Source organism: Ornithodoros turicata, chromosome 9, assembly GCF_037126465.1.
Source record: "Ornithodoros turicata isolate Travis chromosome 9, ASM3712646v1, whole genome shotgun sequence".
NCBI lineage: Eukaryota > Metazoa > Arthropoda > Arachnida > Ixodida > Argasidae > Ornithodoros > Ornithodoros turicata.
In genome coordinates this window covers 13,291,372-13,312,841 of record NC_088209.1, presented here as the reverse complement: position 1 = coordinate 13,312,841, position 21,470 = coordinate 13,291,372, and the positions used below count along the sequence as shown (strand labels likewise).

Below are 21,470 nucleotides of genomic sequence, written 5' to 3'. Positions count from 1 at the left end.
AAGTGAGTATGTCACATTATCGGGTGTCATATTAACGAGGGTTCACTGTATTAGAACATTTTCAAAAAAATGCTGGCGACTGTTTATCGGATAAAACCCTAGCTGTAGAGCAGGCAACGTGAATAGGTTGCTCGCTGTTGATGTCTCACCGTCGATCTGCTGCATACTAGCAATCAATCTTTATAGGATAGGACAGTCCTTGTTCCTGAGGTCAGCTCATGCAACAACAGTCGCTCAAAACGTTGTGTTGCGGACGTTTATGACAAACGATGGGATGCCTACGCTTTTTCTATTCGATTGGGCTCTACACCACAAAGGCAGCACCTGTCACGCAGATCATTTCCACTCGTTCGCACTGCCCCTCGCACTTCTTGATGAATCAAAGACAGCGATGTCGCAACAGTCTGAGCGCTCGCTATAAAATTTAATTGTGTACAATTGGCTGGAAACCGCATTGAAATATTTTGCATCGTGACTCTAATAAGGGAGCACATAACAGTGTTTGTTTATCTCTCGTGAGGTGGGCGCTTTGAGCTGCGTATAATTTCACAAAAACACCCAGAATGCTTTGGGGACCAGGAGACCCAGTACCTTCTTGTATCACGGTGGCTAATTTTCTCTCTGGTGTAATAACAGACGGACGAGGCCGCACGAATGAAAAACCACAACTAGGGCGCGCTTAAAAATGCCCGCAACATGAACGATACGGGTGCTGGCTGTCACTATTTCAATAATACACATAACTGCATGGGGATAGAGCTGCAAATAGAGCTGCTCATGTATCACTACAGACTACACAACTTTCCACGCTTGCTCACATAAATTCAGCACTCAATATTTATGAATGAAATGAAAGTTTGAGGTGAGTAAATATTACTAGTGTGCTTTTACGGAATACAAATTTTACGTTATGAAAGGTGTCTTGTTATCTTGTTATTGAACATTCCTGTGATTTGAGTGCATTAAACGAGGTTTCATTTTCCTAGGGATGTAAAATTCCCACAGGTTCAGGGCTTCGCTTTACTGTTTCGGTGCAGAGATATGAAACAATCGTTAAATACTTGTAAATATCGCTGAATAGCAGGCCCGCGTAAATCCCGAGTCCCATGTGAACTGTTACTGCTACCTAGTATCCAATAAATGCACGCAACATACAATCACATATGGGTTTGCATGTAGAAATGTGCAAAGGCGTGAACTGATATGTAAAACCAGTTTTGTACCGTGGTTAACAGCACGGAGAAGTCTGCGTGTTGAGAAAACAGCTCAGGTACACAGCAAAGCTCACCACACTTAAATCCACGGTTCTGAGAACGACAGCGGTATTAGGACTGTACAATCGGTACAACACAGGGGTGGCATCCCATGTATTGCTCCGTAGACGAAAGCGTGCTGGGCGAACGCAATGCACCCTGGACAGGTCCTGGTCGCACGTCACAGCAAACGTCAAGGCACACGTGACCTTAAAGATGGCGGCGCCCGTGATCGGCGGCCAAACCGTTTGTAAACAATGCGGTTGTTGTTTCTGGACGACGTTTTGGATGTTTTTCGATCACGGTAATTATTTTTATCCGACAATCTCGCAGTAAAACGCGCAATTTTACACATAAAGCCTCGTGTTGTTCACAACTTCCAAAGATGTGATCACGACCGCGCGTTAAGACTTACCGAGCCGATGCGATGTACTTAAACTAAGGTGAAATGGGCTACCACGTTGCGGAAGAAGCACCGCATAGTTTACGCTGGCAAAATACGGTCATCTCTTGGTGTTATGACGGCGAAAATATGTCGGTAAGCGGCAAAACGACATGTAAACAAAGTCACATGACCTCAAAATGACGTTTTCTATGACATGCGACCAGGACAAGATGGCAGTTTTGCCAAAAGCACCCGCTTGAGGGTAGTTACAACAATGGCGGGTTTGTGTCACCCCTGTGCGGTACAATCCATAAAACAAGCTAAACCGCGAATCCACGCTACCTAGGTGGCGTTTCAAATCGTTAGGAATTGTTATGAAAGTGGAGCTGGGGTGCCCTAGTAAATATGAAAAGCATGCTGCACATAACCACAGATTAGTATTATTAGAACGGTGCTTATTTTTGTGACAAAAACGTTTCGTTATTTATGTGGTACCCTTCAAAAATTGTATTGGGAAGGATCACGTGACACCGAATGGCGAATCAGCTTTCAGATGGTCAACATTTCAGTTAGTGCTCAGTGTGGTGGAATGTCGGCTTTCTTCCGATGACTGAAATTTTCTACGGGCAGCTATAACTTCACTCACTTTGGATATACGTTGAAAAACTGGTCATCACTGTGTTTCCGAACGTGATATTTGCTAACTTCTCTACACATTTTTATCTGAAATGCCGGGAAACACGGACAGCGTGGGTCATGTGATTTGAACTGACCAATAGGATGTTCGCATTTGAACGTCCTCGTATAAAAGCCGACCTTGTGCTGCGTAGCCATTGCTGTTGGCAGGTTCTGTTGTTCGAGTGAGAAATCCAGTTGGATAATGGATATTGAGACGCATCCAGCAGTTCAATACAACCTGCAGGCATCCCAGAACGTCGCCAAAGGGTACTATACTGTTATTTTTAACTTAGAAGATTGCCTCGTATATGTAAACTGTATCTATACAAGGAGCATCAACATTGTGTTCCCCAAAGGACAGCCATTATTGATTCGTTAGTAAGGCTTCCTAGTCTGTGTCGTAAAATGCAAAAACATAATAAAATAGCGTTTCTTTGCCGTCTAAACGTGTATCTTGTGATTCTCTGGTCTGAGAAGCCCATGGGCGTTATGTCAAATTCTACTGTGCCATTCCGTTGAGATCGTAAGAACTAAAAATGTGCGAAGCCTAACGACAGTGGCGTTTGTTCTAGCAAAAGAGCGCAAACTCCGCCATGTTCTGGGACAGGGAATAACGCTTAGCCCACGAATTCGACTAGTAGCGCAGGAAGTGTGTACTTGGGCACGCAAATGATGGCACTTTTCTGATGGTTTACGGTTGCTCGTCTGGTTGCATAGTCTGAACGTTCTCTAGTGAACCGGCGTTCGCAGGAGCTGTAACTGTCATGTTGTGTATGCAATTGCGTCTGTTCAGTGCTTCGTTGGCAGACGACAGTTTAGTGGACGTAAAATCACGCCTTTGACGGAGCTAGCACACTCCCGCCAAAATGAGCGGCTACTTTCCCCTCGATTGAATGGTCGTTTTCTGACAGACCGTTAGCCGGGCGCTATTTCCAGCCTCCCCACAGAGATGATGGTGAGTACGGATAGTCTTGGGCGGTCGTCTGCTAAATTTCGGGCTATAAATCGTCTTATGTCGATTCGTGTCTTCGGTGGTCGTCGACTCGCCTGCCTCAAATCTGCTCTTCAGTTGAATCTCGAAATCGTGTGTCCGAATTCGAATGTATCGGCGGTTCATTGTGCGAAATTTTTCGGTAAATTGGCGTAATGTTTTAATCTCTGCGCCCCCGAATACAAGCCTGTTATCCACTGTCCACTCTGACATCTCGGCAAGTATGAAATTGAATAAGGCTACTGTAAATGCGTGCAGTTCTTGAGAATATTGTATACAAAAGGAAAGCTTAGTAGGTGTATTTCGCGTGCCCGCTTTGATTTAAGCGAACAGCAGAAACACTGGTCGATATGGCCACCATGGGTGCATCGCTTGACATTTAGACGAGACGTTACCTGGGGTGGAAGGCCTGATCACTTTGCATTGCTCGTCCACAGCGTATGATCGGTGGGAGCACCCTGGAGGAGTACGTTCGGCGGCATCCCCTGGGATACGGAGCGGAGGCCGCCGCCGTCTCTCGCCGTGCTCTTGGCCGCCACAGCACCAAACGAGGCATGCATGGAGTAAGTAAAGCTTTCCTCTACACCATTTATACACTGTTGGGGGGGGAACAGCGTACACACAGGGTTGCTTGCGTTAAATTCAGTTTTGCTGCCACGCGGTGGAAAGTTATGGCACACCGTAGCTTCGCAGTGAGGGTCGATTCACGCGATGCAACCTTAGTTGCGCGCAACCAGGCTGCGCCACCAAGTCGCACCGTGTGAACGGCGAAGCTCTGGTTGCGCGACCCGAGTTGCATAGCCGATCGCTTCACGAGCTGTTTCTCCCGCAACTCTAGCTGCAACCTGTCAATCACACGGCTCCGCCCTGCAAGCGTGACCAATCAGGGAGACTTCGATGTGTCAGTTATTGCAGCGGCAGTACGCGAGACGATGAAATTACCACCGACCAGTGGAAATTGTGCAAGATTACCAAACTCGCAGCGGATTTAAGTCTTAACGAGCGGAATTCGCAGTTGGTGGAAAATGATAACGTTTTTTCGCGCCATCTGTGACCACTACGGCATTCCGAGTTGCTCGCCGTATGAAAGGGACCTATTTGGTGCAACTTCGGTTGCGCGCAACTGTAGTGGGAACAGAGTTGCAGCAAAAAGTTGCATTGTGTGAATCGACCTTAAATAAACGCTAGGGTCATGAGTGAGGTCTTCAGCCACGACGAGATTCCTTGGGCAAGTTTTTTTTTTTTTGCTGTACGGATGCTGTGAGGTTACAGATGTAACATGGTGTTCTGTTCATACATTCGAGTCAATTCAGTGAGTTAAGGACCGGGAACACATAGTTGGGTGCAACATATACTGTAAACATATTTTTATTCGAGATGCCTTAATTTTCGCAAATTTCGCGACTGCTCAAATCACGAAAAATTCTACTCGCGAACACAGCTTGATGCTTATCCCGCAAAAGAAAACAGCCCTGGAATCGTGAATAATTTTTACAAATGACTGAATGCATGATTCGAGAAAATAAATACATTTAATACCAAGCTAGCCCGCCGACTGTGTCGGCTCCAAACAACGATTTCAACTTGTTGGTTGTGACACCTTTCGTATAAGTGAATCCGATAGGTCTGTATCTTCACCACATATAGCGCGCTCCTAGCCAACCATCATCCCGAATGACAACGTTCTCGGCCCTGATTTGTTGAGAATGGGAGGCGGAGACTATTATGTATCCATTATGTACGACGACAAAATAGGCGTCACTTTCCGTTTTCAACAAATCAGGGACGAGAACGTTGTCATTCGGTATGATGGTTGGCTAGGAGTGTGCTATGTGGTGAAGTTCACTGTTAAGTGTGTAGACCAGAACATTATGATTGGGTGCTACAATTATTCGGATGGCATAAGAATGGATAGAAGTATCTGGATTGCAGTACAGCTACTCGCATGCATCCGACAAAAAAGTGTGTTTTTGTCTTAATGCTGCACACGTTATGAAGGAGAATTATTGAACAATAAATTGTAGAAGAACAATATTACACCGGTAACTAAATACCTGCAGATAGCAGTTCTTACTTCCTTCAACACTTTTTTGGGGGGAAGTTGATCTCAGCAGCTACGGAAGTGAATTTAGGAAGGCATTGCATTTAGAAAAGCTCTTTACAAAGCAAAACACATTTTGAAACCACAAGGATGTTCTATAACCTAAAAACCCGAGACCGGGGGACAAAAACGACGATGAACATGGTCTCAGGATGTTCTGTTTGCGACACGTTTGTGGCAGAACTATCCCCTGTCGTCAGCGGCTCTCACACGAAGGTGGTGTCCGAAGAAGGCCAATCCTAAAGCGAGATCCGAAAGGTGGCAGCCAACAGGCACCGCATGCATCACACACAGACCATGCCCAGGTGTAGCACAGGGAAAAAGCACTCTCTCCCCAGGAGGTACGGATCATTCGCTCACCGCACCACTGGCACAGGTCCGTTCTGCTCAAGATTACGGGCAAATCTGGAGCAAACATTGCATGTGTTGGAAACACTGGGTGCCAAAATCTGTGGCGTGCATCTCCGTGATGGTGCTGCGAGGAAACCGCAGTGACAATCTGGCAAGAGGGAAAGGAAGTCTAATGCCTCTTTGCCAACTCTCACTGATATGTGTAATCCAGGTCGTTAGCTGGACACAATGCTGGTTAGCTGGCTGCAATAACCAAGAACCACGGGCAAGGCGGAACACTATGCAGTGTCCAGAAAGCCGACGACAGCTTGCGCCATCTGTGATGCGAACACCGAAGCAGTTGAGCATATTGTCTTGTGGTGTCGCCAAACTTCCCTCAAAGCGTCCCTTTAGTGGATTCAGTGCCCCTTTAATTGCGTCAGACGTTCCGAACTGTGACATCGTGGCGGCATATCCGCTAGGGTCTGTGGCGCTCCCCTGTGAGCTGTGTCACACGAATGAATGCTACACATTGTCAATACCCAGCGGACCTCCTTCCTGACACTGTCGCAGTTTTGTGACTCCTCAGCAGGCCACTCGTGTGGTGCGCCAAAACAAACCCGCGTGCAAAGCACCCAATCGCAAAGCCAGCCTTGGAGCGGCGCCAGCAAGGCTGTCGCGGTGTTGACTGCCCGAGCATGCGTTGTATTTGGGAAAGGCTCTGCCTGAAACAGATCCAAAATGCATTATCTATCGAGTGAGAATGTTTGCTAGCACCTTGAAAGCCACAGGGAATTAGGAAGGAGTTTCATCCGACCATTTTCTTAGGGGATTACTCATAAGTGATTCTATAAGGCAGATTTACTATACATCAAACGTGCACATTATGCAAAGCTACCCAAGCCACATACACGAGCCGCTTAGTGGACAGTACAGGTTGATACATCTGCAGAGAGGCTTTTCTTAATATATGACAAACTGGACCAAAATGTCAATGAATTTTTTTGTGTACATTTGGTATTCCCGTGTATGCCATAGCTTCAAAAGACTGTTCCTACTAGTTTTTTTTTTTTCTCTCTTTTTTTTTTTTATTCTTCATTGCAGGGTGGATAGCACAATGTACTTCTTTTAGCTTTCTTTTCTTTCTTTTTTTTTTTCATTAACCCATAAAGTACATTCTCTCTCACATCCATCTCATGATGAAATAAAAAGGGTCGTTCGTAAACTGAGCTTTTTCCTTTCTCCTTCTCCAGGTTGACAAGGGGCTGTACGATGGCAGTTCAAATTATTCGGCTATCCAATTCTGACCTTTATAGCTGACAGTGTATCTGTAAACATCAGATCCGTGACGGTAAAGAACGTTCCTTCTTGCTGTGAGGGCTTTTTCTGGGTGAGGGAGTGGTACATGCAGGCCAGTGGTGGCAGGGTGACATGCTGCTCGATTGGTGAAACGTGGTACATCACGTGTAGTACATATTGCGGAGTTCACCGCAGTACACTGTATCTTTTGTGAAATTCATGAGTATGGAAGAGTGAAAACACTGCAATGTGAAGGTTGTTGAGCTCACGGTGGTGACACCCAACACTGGCTCCAGTGACGCTTTTTCTTCTTTTTTTTTTCCACAATTCCATCTCGGCTCTTGATGATCTAGCGAAGTTGCTCATTAAAGATTGACTGCTTGGATGTGCTCTTCTGTGTTGATTTCCTATAGAGCTGCACATCGGAAGGCTATATCAGTAGGGAACCCTACAGAACATTTGGCTGTGGAAATGATGCAGTGTTGTCTGTCCCATCAGCTGTTTAGTTTGTATGTCGCTCCTTTGAATATATCTCGCTAGCTGCTTGATTTCACTGAAAGTTTCCCAATGTGTTTCTAAAAATTGTCACAAAAAGAACTGCAGTACTGCCTTTGACAATGACACTACAGCAGTGATGCTGAATGGGGTGCTAACTTGTTTTATCTTACTAGTATTTCATTCACTTTATTCACTGCACGTTAATTTTTACTTGTTGCGTCACTGAAGCCGTGTTAAGTTTTTAAGTTCTGCAACCATTAACTATTCTGCCAGGATGCCACATTTGTGTCATTTAACTGTTTCATTTTACTTATGTCACCTGTTGCGCTGCCTGCTGTTGCAATGATTTCTCGTAAATCTAGCGACCATTCCCACTTAGGATTACTGATGCAAAAGTGTAATCTGGATAGGCTGCGGCATTGTCCACACGGACCTACTTGGTGACCGTATCTGGAATATGCAATTACTGAGGAGGCAATTGCTATTTGAGGAGCCCCCTTCCGATAGTCTCCATCAGCCCCTTAAGGCCAGTTCCCACGTACAGCGCTTCGCTTTATAGCGCTAGATGGCTCTCAAAATCTGGCGCTGTTTTTCTGCTTGCCGTTCTTACATACAACGGAGCACAGAGCGCTATCCCGCTGCAGTCGCGGGATATCTCGTTGCGACGTGGTGCTCCGGTACTACCGCGATTGTTTACTGTCCGCGTCTGGTATCCGCAGCACGAACGCGGATGACACTTTCGATGCTGTGATCGCGATACCGAACCATAGTAACCAAACAGCCATGCATCGGCAGATGAAACTCGTAGCCATTTCACGTCGTCGTCGCCTTCCTGCTTTGCTGCTTCGAGTACCGTAATTTCACGCGTATAAGCCGCAGGACGCGTTTTTTGGGACGTTTTGAAAATTTTCTGGCAGATAAGCCGCGGGGCAATACGAGACGACTGATTTGTGCGACAACGGAGACCATAGAGAAGTCCATAAACCCTGTGGTCCATACTCCAGGATCGGCACAGTGTACAACAGAGGAGATCAGTTCTGGAGTTCTACCAAGATCGGATTGCGCCCTTGTCGGGTGTTTTTCGTGGACTGATGGGTCAGTGACCTTCCAGAAGACGTGAATCACTGTCACCACTTTCCTTAAAGCTGCTTGGGGGAATGCACCAGGAAGATCAATCTACTCGAATGTGGACCCGTCCCTGTTACGCACTGTTCGTGCATCGGCAGGGCAGTGCTGTTCCAGAGACACTGTCGGTTCTTTCGTTAAAATCGGCGTATGGGGAAAATACGCGGAAAAAATAGTCATCGGATAAGCCGCACCGGTGGATAAGCCGCAGGGCGCCCGTGAGAAAAAAAAATCGCACATAAGCCGCGGCTAATACGCGTGAAAATACGGTAATCGGAAGCAAAACGAACCCCAACTTCCGCGACGTCACGGCTGAAAGAAGCTCTCGATTGGTTAACGCAGATTCGCCGCTCAGAATGGCGCTAGAAAAGTTGACCGGGGCTCTACTTCGACGAGAGTGGTTCTGTAGCGGTTCTCAGCAATGCGAGGAGAAAAATATAGCGCAGTTTTCTAGCGCTGTGCAGCAAAGCGCTATATGTGGGAACTTGCCCTTACTTAAATAAATAAATACAGCATGCAGCATCTCGTGCATACTAGCTTCTATACGTGATGGAAACCCATGTTGTCTGGATTGTGTAACAGCGAAGCAAGGTTTCTCGCTCAGTTCATGGGCATTTCTTACGGAGTACGCCACTTTCACTGTACTTCCGCTGTTCTAGTTGGGAAGCAGTGCACAAAATTTCCCCTCGTAACTGTGAGGCGAGGAACCGGGGTTGAACTTGTACCGTAACTTGAAAAGTAGAGGACGCAATTGCAGATACTCTGTGCACTTCTCAATTCTAGGTGTAGTTATGCTTGTATAATGTACCTCCAGTTTCTATGCCAAACAAACAACTTTATTTGATGATTATTGGAGTTTCATCGCCAGGGGCCAAGATAGCCTTCTGTGCCAAACACAGGGGCCTGTACCGCGTGCCTGCTTTGCAATGGCTGGTAGTGGAGCCAAAAGCATACTTTTCCCATCATTTGATTTCGCATGTTTTCTTTAATCTTTTTTTGCCTTTGCTGTCCTGTGTGAGTTGCCCAACTGTATGTTTGTTCTACCATGAGAGCGTTTTCCTTGTAGCCACTGCGATTGCTCACGTGTCTGCCTCCCTTGTAAGGATGATTCAAGAGTGTCCTGATCCAGACTTAGAACCCTCGGTAGGCAGACATCCATTATGACTTGTGGGTGCTGGTTGGGACGTTTCTTTGATGTTGCCATGTGTAAAGGGGGGGTTCCGAGCGCTACTACCTTGAGAAAATTAGCAGTGCACTTTTTATTTATTTATTTATTTATTTATTTTTTGCAAATCACCCGTGGTGTTTGTTGTGTGCGAAGTCATCCCGTTACATACAAGCAGCAACGATGGGACGGAAGAATTGACGCCAGCCGCAGTTGCTCGCAACTGGCTGCATTTGCTGTACGACGCACGTTCGAATGAAAAAACGAAATGAAGAAAAAAAACAACGTACATAGTAAAGGGATTTGAAACACATTTGCAAAGATGTCAGCTTGTGCGGTATGCCATTCTAGGATAACAGACTTCCATAGGAGAGAGACTCGCGGATGTCACATTGGCACTTTGTGCAGCACCGTGTGCCGCTGTGAAAGACGCTTCACATACCTCCCTCTGTCAGTTCTTCCGTTCGTGTCGCCCTTGCTGCTTGCACACCGTGAATGTCTTCCAACTGCCCGACCCTCATTCCCGTACTGAAAGCACCCTCGTGTCGACATCGGCCATTTCACTGTTGCAGGTACCGCTCGTTACTTGCAGTTAGATAAGATTCCGTTTGAAGGAACGGTCTGGAGCCGTAGGCCGATTTCGAGATTAGACTTGCGTTTCACTGCCGTTTAAAGGGGCTGGGACACTTTTACGGATGTGGGTCATTACATCACGGGCGCATTGTACGGTGCACCGGAATGCTTAGGCGAAAAATTATTTTTCTATTTATCCTACTTGGCGAGATACAAAGCCATTATCATTGGCAGCCGTGTGCACGTGACTTCTTGTGCGCTGGCAGCAGGGATGGGCAGTATTTAAATACATTGTAATTAAAATACTATTTAAAATATAAATACATGTATTTATATTTTGTATTTAAATACAGACTTGAAAAATGTATTTGTAATTATATTTAAATACCAATTTTTGGGTATTTATTCTTGTAAATACTCCTAAATACAGTATATGTTGACTCATATCTTAAAGTTGCCCTCCATTTGACCTTTCGGGAAGAAGAGAGAGTTTGGGGCGCAGTTATGCCGTGTTTGTGCTACCATGCACATACGACAAACAATTTTAGATGGCAAGTTTTTCACTGTTGTTGCGGACAACGGTCGCGACTAGCCAATTACTTTGTTGTACGAAGCATCTTCGTCAAATTTAATACCAGCATTTGTTCATCGGCACCTGTGCAGGTGCTCTTCTCATTTGCGAATCTGATTGTACGGCCGAACAGAAGATGCCTAAAAGATACAATATTCGAGAAACTTCTAATACTAAAATTGTCATGATAATGTAACAAATAAATGCTATTGTTCGTTGCTGATTTGTTGTTATGATCATCGTTATTTCTGTAATTCCGGTTGACATTTTCCTCACAGTATTTATGGTAGTAGTTACGGTATTTAAATACCGTATTTATATTTTGTATTTAAATACTCATGTTGAAAAGTATTTATGCAGAGTATTTAAATACCTCTTTCAACAAAGTATTTTGTATTTATATTTGAATACTCAAAAAATGTATTTATGCCCATCCCTGGCTGGCAGTGGCGAGTGAGAGCTGCGTGAGTTTCGGTTTTCGCGGTGCCCATTTACTCCACGTCTCTTACCCTCTACGCTGCGAAACTTTCAGTGCAGGTTCACATCGGTGCAAATACTCGTCTGTTACGTTTATCTGGGATAATCTGGAATTACCCTACGCAACCCCTTAGAGGGTGTGCAAAATTTGATTCGACGGAACCTTGTTGTTTCGAAGAACTAAACTGCGCGTTTGCACCCAGTTTCGATGTGACGGTCATGTGCGCATGACTGGCTGAAATAGCGGGCTTGAATGTTTTGAGATAAGAAATGCAATTCGCGAGTTCTATCTAGAAGGCCCAAGAGGTTGTTTTACGACCCCGTAGCAAATATAAATCTGAAATCGGATCAAATGTTGAAACCTGGTCTCCGTTCTTGGGAGGGTGAGGAAAAATATGGAATGGGCTGACAATGATTACATATAAAGTTCAACCACTTTATGGAGTGACTCTGACCAACATGGGAAGGGACGCTGCAGCATTTTCTTATGGCGAATTTGGGTGGTCATTTCATGGCATTGCGGCCTGGCGCTGGATCACATCACCATCGCCACCAGAACATGAGTGGCAGGAGCTCAGTGGTTTTAGTCACTCGGACCACGCTAGGTGTCGCAATCGCTGGTCTTCGGGTTTCTTCGTCTGCTACCCCGCGCGAATGAGTACCCTCTCCACAGTTCCTGGTGCGGATGTGACAACACAGGATATAGACCAGCTTGTCGCACTCTTGCGGTTGGGGTGCAGTCAGCAGGGCGTCTGCTTGGTGTGGGCGAAACAGCTGCCGTCTTCAATTGAAGTGATCGCTGTTCTCGTGGAAGATAAGCAATCCACAAGGCACACCGTGCCCTTTGGGTACACAGTCCGATGGAAAAGGGGGCGACTAGATCAGTTTCCGTGCAACGTGGAAATCGTTGGATTGCTGCAGTTAAACCGACAACTTTCCCGTCATCGCATTCGTGAAATTCTCTCTCAATAGCTGTGTACAAATACGATTCTAACACGAATCAGGGCGTGTTAGCAAATTAGCTTCGTTCTCGGAAACAGCCCAATAGCTCGCCTGAGGTGAAGTGGCTGGCTCGGCAAAAATATTAGCTAAACTACGATCCAGTTGTGATCGGCAGCACGTTTTGTGGTCGGGCTGTTTCATTTGTTGATTCGTCATGTCGTATACTGTTCAGAAACTACTTGGTGTCGTAGCAACAAATGTCTGATTTCTTTGGAGCTCCGAATTATTCTGGCATCGTGGGAGGAGGCATTCGAAAGCGGCGGTAGCAGTGCGACACGGCCAACGACGCGCTTGCGGAAAGCGTTTGCGCGCTGCGTTCAGTGTGTTTTGTCCACACCAGATCCGCGCATGTGCAGGTGGACATTGTTTGCAAACATTAAAGTAGTCTGTATAGTTGGGCAGTCCGCTGACTGATCGCGGACCGGTCGTGGAATTTCCAAGCGCCAAGAGAATGCACCATATTTTGGCAGAGCGAATGCAGTTACTCGGAATCTGACTAAAACAAAATATGCCGGGGAATGACCATTCCAATTCGCCATTATCATTGCCGGGCCCAGAATATGTCTCTCGAATGAGTATGAACTGCTTTTTTGTGTATTAAATGCCCCTGTTGAAGTATTTTGGGATTTTTTTAGTGTGTTTGTGCACTGAATTATGATAGAAGAAATTTGCTGGCTGCCGAACACATTGCGATTTTTCTTCTTTTGCAGCATGGGAGGCACCCAAGACGATAGTAACCGGAACGACATGGTGAGCCCCTGGTTTCTGATAAGGGAGAGGGGGCTGTGACACTTTGACCGATGCTGTACGCCGCGCCGTGTTCGCATCATAGTTGATGACAGGCTATTGAGGAAAGAAAGAAAAATCTATTTTTCTACACGTGGTTGTGAGCAGGATACAGAACCCTAAAGGAGAGGGGAGGCAAACCTCTCTGGAAAACTTTCTCAAGTTGTCAGTGGAAAATTGTTTTCAAGGATTACCTTTATCCAGACACGCGCACAATTTTTGCCACATCAGTAGATTCCATGCCGGCACAGCTCACACCTAGAGTGTGGGGAGCTGCTGCCCGGTGTACCCTCTCCAAGTAGCTTGCCATCGCTCGTATAATTTGCTCACGCCACTGAAGGAGGTCGCCTGTTTCTGACGTCTCATCTGGTTTCTCAGTCGCTCCGGCAGTGGTTGGGTAGCGGCACTCGTTTTCTTTTTTCTGTGGTTTTCAAGTCGATGTCGCCATTATATTAGCCAGTGTTTCGATGATAACCCGCATGGCGAATGTATTAGTGCCCAGGAATGCGTTAAAGATGCTTGCGGTTATTTTGAGGATCTCTGCGTAGTGCCTGTAACAAACTGGCATAGAACCTCATTGGTTGAGGGGATGAATTTTGTTACTCGTGGCACAGGGCGGTCTCCCTAAAGGGGAGGCGCATAAACGGAACAAATCGCCAGAGTTGCTTGAGTTTGTATTTGTGCAATGCAAATATGCTGCGGAATTCTTCCTGCATGATGCCATGCAGTCTGATGGTGTCGATCAGAAAAAATGAGCGATGTAACATACAAAGCTTGGCGCATCTTTGGTAGGCTCTTTAAAGCCTTGTCCGCGTTATCGCGTTTCAATGCGTCCGTCTGCGTACCGGCACGAGCCCCTTCGAAAGCAACGGACGCATAGGTTCGCCGAGTTCAATTTTTGGACGGAGTGACGCAAGGAATATGTCGGCTGTTGCCACGGTAACCGTGCTGCTGCGCTCTCATCTTCTTTTACTTTACTTCACGTCGTCTGCTGTAAGTCGTTTCGCGTAAAGTATCGTCGCAAAAGTGCAGACGCTAACTGGAAACCCTAGCATTCATCACACAGAGACACCGACAGTTGGATGTATCGAAACGCATTAGTGCAGACCAGGCTTAAGTGAAGAAGCAATATTTTAAAAATTTTATTTGTAAATTACATATTTTTGCAACAGCAATCTGCACGAGGCTTGGCCCGTCCACTTCTGGAAACAATCCGGGACCACATTTAATATGCCCTGTAAACGGAGCAGTTTTCTTCGCATCGGTCCGCCTTTGCTGCGGAACTCAGGGTGTTGCATCGCGTTTATGCACGTAGCTGTCATTTGTACAGGATTTGCCAAGATAAACTTTGGGGTGTGTAACGGAGATAAAACAAATAGAAACAGTGTCGGGAAGTTAAGGTATGTGTTAGAAGGCTTATGCCCCCAGATTTTATGTCGATACTGTCACTTGGTCCGTTTCTCTGTGGATGAATCGTGAAAATTGAAAAACACCGCTTCCTAACGTTTCCAATCTGCTATACTTGTGTGTTAGCTCCTTCCATCAGATGGCGACACGGCCGAACACGGTGTTGCAGATGACTTCGCACAGTAGTCCTCTGCATTCAGTTCCAGTGGAACCAAGGAACTTGGTTTCGATCTCGTCTGCAACACCACGTTTGACTGTGACGCCATCTGATGGAAGGAGCTGAAACACAAGTACAGACGATTGGAAATGTTAGGCAGCAGCAGTTTTTAAATTTTCACGATTTATCCGCAGAGCAACGGGCCAAGTGGCAGTATCGACATAAAAGTTTGGGGCATAATGCATCCTCTAACATCTACTTTAGCTTCCCAACACTCTGGCGCACCCTGTATGTTAATCCTTGGTTTGTTGGGGGATGTGTCACAGCCCTCTCCAAGAGGCCCGGGGGAATTTTCCTGATGTGTTCCTTCTGCGCAGAGCACTAACGAGAGTGGCTCGATACGGGAGGAGGAGCCGATCCTGGAGCCGGTGAACGGGATCGTGCAGCCTCCATTCGTGCCACCCACCACCAAAAAGCACCGCAACACCAACCAGCTTCAGCACCTGCTCAAGGTAGTGATGAAGGCCATCTGGAAGCACCAGTTTGCCTGGCCCTTTCAGCAGCCAGTCGACACAGTCAAGCTCAACTTGCCCGTGAGTTTAAAGTAGCACAGAAGTCATTTTTAACACCCAGTTTTCTTCCTATAAAACTGTTAAGTTTGCCAGTAAGATGCACCATACGAAGTAATTTACACCACAGAGTCATAATTGTCGCAGAAATTGAATTTAAAATACGCCGCAAAAAGCGACCGTGCGCAACGGTGGTGAAGAGCAGTACCAGCCTGTGATCTGCCTGGAACCTCGCGCTGACGCTATAAGGAGAACGCTCGCTGATTGGCCTAGAGAAATGTTGTCTGCTACTCCGCTGTCGTCTGCTACTCGGCTGTTCGGGCTTCTGATAAAGCCTTTCTCCTTGCTCGGTAATGCTTCGGCCGCTCCTTCTATCCCCAAATTCTCCGGGAGAACTGGCAAAACAGGTTTACGGCAGCAAATGGACAATGCGCTGACCCCCACTGACCGGCAAACTAGAACGAGTCTCCTTATGCCGTCATCGGTGACGTGCCATCATACCTCCTCATCCTCGTTATAGCTGGAGTGGCGAGTTAAGGGTGAAGGCGCGGAGCTATGTTTATGTGAGTTTTTTTCTGGGAAACAAATTGCACACATCAAAACCTTTCGCGCTACTCGGTATAATGACACACACACTTTCATCAGATGTCTTAATCTGAAATTTTTTTGGATGGCCCTCTGTACTCCTTTAAACCCTTACACCTTCCGAGCCGGCCATCTCTCTGACTTCTGGAACTGCATTCAAAATTGAGTAGAATACACTGGAAGTAGACCTCGCCCTGTTTATAAGCGAATGACGTCATAGTGTTCGACAGCGCCACGAATTTGGTAGAGTTGAACTACGCTCGAAGCTCGGGGCGAACAAGGTAGCGCCCGAATTCCACGGTCTTCAGGGGATTACGGTCCTGCTTTTCTTTCAGTAGGAGGCAGCGAACAAGTGCCCATTCGTGGGACCCAGCCCTCCCCTTTCGATTTGTTTCGGTTTGTCTGTCCACCAACGTCGTGATGACGTTTCTCGGGTAGAGGTCTATTGAGTTTATAATGTGAGAGAAGTCGTAACAAACATTTATTTGTCAACTCTTAATTTTTTTTTTTGTTTCCTCCTCTTTGTAACAAACTGATTTGTTCACCAGTGCAAAGTGGACTCGTGCAGAAGTTTTGAAGTCTCGCTGGTGCAGTTGGATTAGTCCGTAGTAAGAGTGTACTCTGTGTGTGTTCTCAGCGTATGCTTTCCGTTTTCTAGGACTACCATAGGATCATTAAGCACCCGATGGACCTGGGCACGATAAAGAAGAGGCTGGAGAACTGCTACTACTATGATGCAAGCGAGTGCATAGGGGATTTCAACACTATGTTCACCAACTGCTACGTCTATAACAAGCCAGGAGAGGATGTAGTGTTGATGGCACAGACCCTGGAGAAGCTGTTCCTCACAAAGATCAGTGAGATGCCCAAAGAGGTGTGCGAGCCTTCGTTTTTTGCTGTGCATTTATTTTTAGACGCGGGGTCAGTGCTCTCTGAGCGGGGTCTGATCGGGGTCAGTTCCTCTGAATGTAAGAGAGAGGGGGGGAAGTCAGTAGCGTCGTGGATGAGTTTCACTCTTCAAGTCGCAAATTTGTCACTGTGACGGAGGATGGGCTCTCTTTTCAGGAAGTGGATCTCCCTCTGCCACCACCAAAGTCGGGGGGTGCGAAAGGGAAAGGAAAGAAAGGGAAAGCAGGTGGTACGAGGGGAAAGGGTGAGTGGTGCCACACCCCCCTCCTTGCGAAACCCAGTGTGGCCAACATTCCCCCCTTTACACCTCGCCGCAGGTCCCAGTCCAGCGCGCAGCAGCAATGCAGTGAGCCCAGCATCTTCGTCGCACCAGGTGGCCAACTCCCACTCGCCGGTCGGATCTCCGGAGCTCCCCACGCCTCCGCCAACGTCAACGGTCTCCTCTGCCCCTCCCCCTTCCTCTGCGGTGTCCGGCAGCACAAACAGTACGACTGCTTCCTCGCCGACGTTGAGGTCGACCACCTATGCCCAACAGGCGGCGGCCCTGGCTGCGGCTGCGGCGGCTGCCACTCCCACCCACAGTCCCAGCAGTGGGGCACCGCCTCACGAGGTGGGAGGTAGCAACCTGGTCGTTGCGACAAACTCTTTACCTGCAACCAATTCAGTCATGGCTACGCCCTCATCAAAGGTTAGCGCGATACTTTCTATGTCGTACGTTTACCCACCACTCCCTCCTTCGTATAAATGGGTGCGATTAAGTTTTTGACCCATATGCTTCCCCCGTTTTGTTGCCCTTCTGTGCGAAGTGAAGGGGAAAAAAAGATAGCCGGGTAACACTCTCCACAAAAGTCCCGCAGTAATATTCCTTGCCCTATGTTTGTCGTGAAATGTGGGCGAATCCAATGCGCTTTAAAACTGCCTGGATTTAAACAATTTAAAACTGTGAAGTACAAGATTCAGAGTCAAGCGCCTCATACACGTTATCACTGTGTCGCTGCCGCTGCGTTCATTATCTGGAGTGAAATCGAGAATGCGAGATCGCCACCATCGTTGCTGTCCAATACCACGCACAAATTTTGTGGCCCGACGACGTCTGCTCCTCTGGGAACCCGTGTTTTCAACTCCATGATGCGCACACACGCATAAAAAGTTTCCCTTGAGGCAATCCACGATCTTGTCGCGCAAAGAAATACTGCGGAGCTGCTAAAATGTAGTCGTGGTTCCTGCATTGCCTACAGTGATAATCGGCAAAATGTAATTGAACGGTTGAAACACATTAGAAATGGGAATGGGTACCCAAGTAGCATTTTTATTTCCCACAAGAGAGAAGGGATTTCTGAGTGTACAAGCAAAGGTGTGTTTCACTTCTCCCCCACGAGATTGAGACGTGTGCTCACAGTGTGCCGTACTTCATTGTGTGCAGGTTAAAAAGGGTGTTAAACGGAAAGCAGACACGACGACTCCGCTGGGAAACGCGCCAGTGGAGTTGCCCTACCCCGCGGGTCCCGAAGCGAAGACGTCGAAGGTGTCTACGCGGAGGGAAAGCGGCCGTCCCATAAAGAAGCCTTCGAAGGATCTGCCCGACACGCAGCAGCATAGCTCGAAACCCAAGAAGGGCAAGCTCACGGAGCAGATGAAGTATTGCAACAGTATCCTCAAGGAGCTCTTCGCCAAAAAACATGCCGTAAGTCCCGCTCTGCTTCCCTTTCCCGTGATGTCTTTGTTGCTCGTGGACGCGTTCTTGCTTTTGGCGTTGATTTGTGCTGTGTCTGCGGGGATGTGTTCCACATGCGGTGAAAACTTGTCGCAGCGAAATGCGATACGAAATAATCTGCATTCCCCGTCAGGCTGCTGTAGGAAACAATGTGTTTGAACTCCCCCTAGTCAACATCCTGATACAGTGAAAGGATGGGTGCGTTAAGTAGGCGCCCCCTGGAGCACGAATGTTTCAGACTCCGTTCTCACACCCGGGAGAGGGTCGCTTTTTGTACTCCCGTTTCGATGGTGTGCATGGAAGCAGACAACAATCACCCGGGTGCTTGAGCTTTTCCGTGACTTACTTCCCTTTGGGCATCTGCGGGACAGCCCTCGAAATGTGGGCTCTGAAGCAAAGTATGGACTTACTATCTTACCCAGTGCTCCCATTTCAGGAAACTGTAATACTTTTATAACTGTTAGCATGCTTTTCTATTAGTGGGCAACTTTCACGTGGACATTGACGGTTATTCGCGGGAAAATGCGGAGCTTTAGTGCAGGCATCTTCGCAGTAAGCAGCTCCCATGGCTTCTGTTACAAATTCTCACCTTTTCAATTTCATTCGCCGTCACAAGGAAAACTCCTCAACCGCTGTTGCGTTATTCGTGCCAGTGTTGCTACAGGTCTAAGCCAATGTGTCCTCGGTCTGTGCACTGCATGAGCAGATAACAGGAAGCGGCATGAGCGAGCGAGCAGTGTAGTGCTCCGAAGTTGCTTTTCGCTGTTTAGTGGCCGCTACGGGCGTCTCATATTCCCGATTTGAGTACGCCGAAAGAGGGGCGCCTACTTAACGCACCCAATGACATTTATTCCTTCCCTGAAGGCCGATTCACGTTACTGCGTTTACGGCTGCGTACAGCGTCTTACATGTGCCTTCGTTCCATCCGGAAGGATGTTGGCTGTCAGCGGACGTAAACGCAGCATTGTGAACCAGCCTTGGGACACACCCAAAGAACAAACCCATTCATTGCCAAGTGTGTTATGGCCAAGAATTGTACTGTCAGCCCTGCCCTTGCTAGGCCCTACAAAAGCAGATCAAGCTAGCATAGCATGTAGTTATGTACATAGAACCTTGTGTGCCAGGTAAACACTGATTTGCATCATCAATTTGGATTAAAAAGCCCAAAATTGTGAAGCACTCTCTTCACCTCCCACACAAACCGATTTTTCCTCCTCACATCACCCTATTTTATGCTGTGCTCCAGCTCCTGAAGTAATGCGCGGTTTTTGCCCCAGGTTTTCAAATGACATAAAAGCCAGTACACGCTAGGGTATATACTAGGGGTGTGCGAATATTCGAGTTCTCGAATTCGAATCGAATATCAAACGCTCGAACTATTCAATTCGCGAATCTAATATCCAATATTCAAATTTTCAAATATTCGACTATTCCACGAATATGAACGACACAACCCGAAAGTGGGCTTCACCTGATGCTTCCGTGCATGAGGTGAAGCCTGCTTTACGAAATTGCCCTTGCTGCAGGACCAACACAGGCGCGACGGTGTTTAGTTTGAGATAACGTTATCCAAAGTTAGTCGTGTAGATATCATCTGTGGAAGGGGTGGCGCCCCTCCCACATGCAGTTTAGTGGTGCCGACGAGGGACTTTGATTTGATGTCTGAGGTTGCCATTAAAAAGTTAGGACTCTCGAATAATGACTACAGCCCACGAACAAGAAGGGTGTGTTAAAGATGTCCTTTACATCTAAAATTTCAGCAGTGCAACTTCCTAGGGCGAGTGCAAAGAAACTAAAGGGTGTTCATGGCAAAGCTGAGGCAGGATGCCAATTCGTTTGTTTCACAAATAGCCTGTGGTTGTCTGAAGCAATTACAGCCTCATCCGTGTAACGTGCTACTGCCTGACATAAAATTTTGAAATGAAGGTAACCACTCCAGTACTCCAGTAAGTGTAGGCTCACCTGGAATGGAGGAAGCACTCTCATGTAAAATTAAAGAGTAGGGGCTTTTAGCAGAAGAATTGCGTGTCTCTCTTGTTACAGTTAATGCCGGAAAAATTACACTAAAGCCATGGGCCACAAAATAGAAACTTTTAGTGCGAAAGTCATATATTGTAAATTTTGCACGAATATTCGATATTCGATTCGGTATTTTTTTCCCCCATTCGATTCGATATTCGATTCGACTTAAAATATTCGGATCCGCACACCCCTAGTATATACGTGCCCCAGGATGTAATGCCTCCCTGTTCTTGATCGATTGGAAGAAACTTTCTTGATCAGAAAACGTAGATACCCCTCTCATCTGTGGAGAAGGCAGTACGTGCAGTTTGCAGAGTGTAAAAGTCAGTGTCCTGGGGTTGGGCTTCGTAGGTACTCGTTTCCAGACACACCTAAAAAGATTCCAATGAAATAATTAATAAAGTTCACTCGATCCTTAGTCCTGTACAACTCGCTGCAGCGGTGGGGTGCATGTACGGTAGAACCTCGTTAAGTCGTGTGGACATGGGGGAAAAATTTGAATCAAGTGACCCTGTGCACATGGTGAAAGAAAATATACAGTCACCGACCGATTTTTCGGACATGCTCGATTATTCAGACTCGTTCACGGGACGTCCCACAGAGGTGATGTATAAGAACGTCCAAAATTTCGGACGCCGTGCAGCTCCGTCGCTCGATATTTCGGACTCTGTTTGCCCAACCCGCGAATTTCTCTCTTGGGGTGACGGAAAACATTGGTATCATCCGAAATTCGTATAAAAAAAAATCAACCAACTAAAATATTGAGGCAAAATAATAGGCAGTGATGATTGTTGATTTTCCATTCCTCTGAGTAGAAGAGGTCTGTCGTAGCGCTTTTGCATCTCGCCCACGAGTCGAAGCGAGCTTCACCTA

At 46.9% G+C, this 21,470-nt stretch overlaps 1 protein-coding gene across 7 annotated transcripts in view; it reads left to right on the top strand.

The window, feature by feature from the left end:
* The first annotated feature begins 2,174 nt into the window (after positions 1-2,174).
* Positions 2,175-21,470, top strand: part of LOC135368144 (bromodomain-containing protein 3-like) — a 63,375-nt gene continuing 44,079 nt past the window's right edge. For 3 of the 7 annotated variants that reach the window (XM_064601260.1, XM_064601259.1, XM_064601258.1), the window contains exons 1-8: positions 2,176-2,583; positions 3,745-3,870; positions 13,159-13,198; positions 15,176-15,391; positions 16,611-16,826; positions 17,018-17,105; positions 17,179-17,549; positions 18,285-18,545. In XM_064601260.1, coding sequence (XP_064457330.1) covers positions 3,866-3,870; positions 13,159-13,198; positions 15,176-15,391; positions 16,611-16,826; positions 17,018-17,105; positions 17,179-17,549; positions 18,285-18,545 — 1,197 coding nt within the window. In that variant the 5' untranslated portion in view covers positions 2,176-2,583; positions 3,745-3,865. Of the gene's footprint in view, positions 2,584-3,744; positions 3,871-6,991; positions 7,090-9,726; positions 9,804-13,158; positions 13,199-15,175; positions 15,392-16,610; positions 16,827-17,017; positions 17,106-17,178; positions 17,550-18,284; positions 18,546-21,470 lie in introns of all 7 variants that reach the window. The other 4 variants (XM_064601261.1, XM_064601255.1, XM_064601256.1 and 1 more) reach the window with 3 other exon arrangements.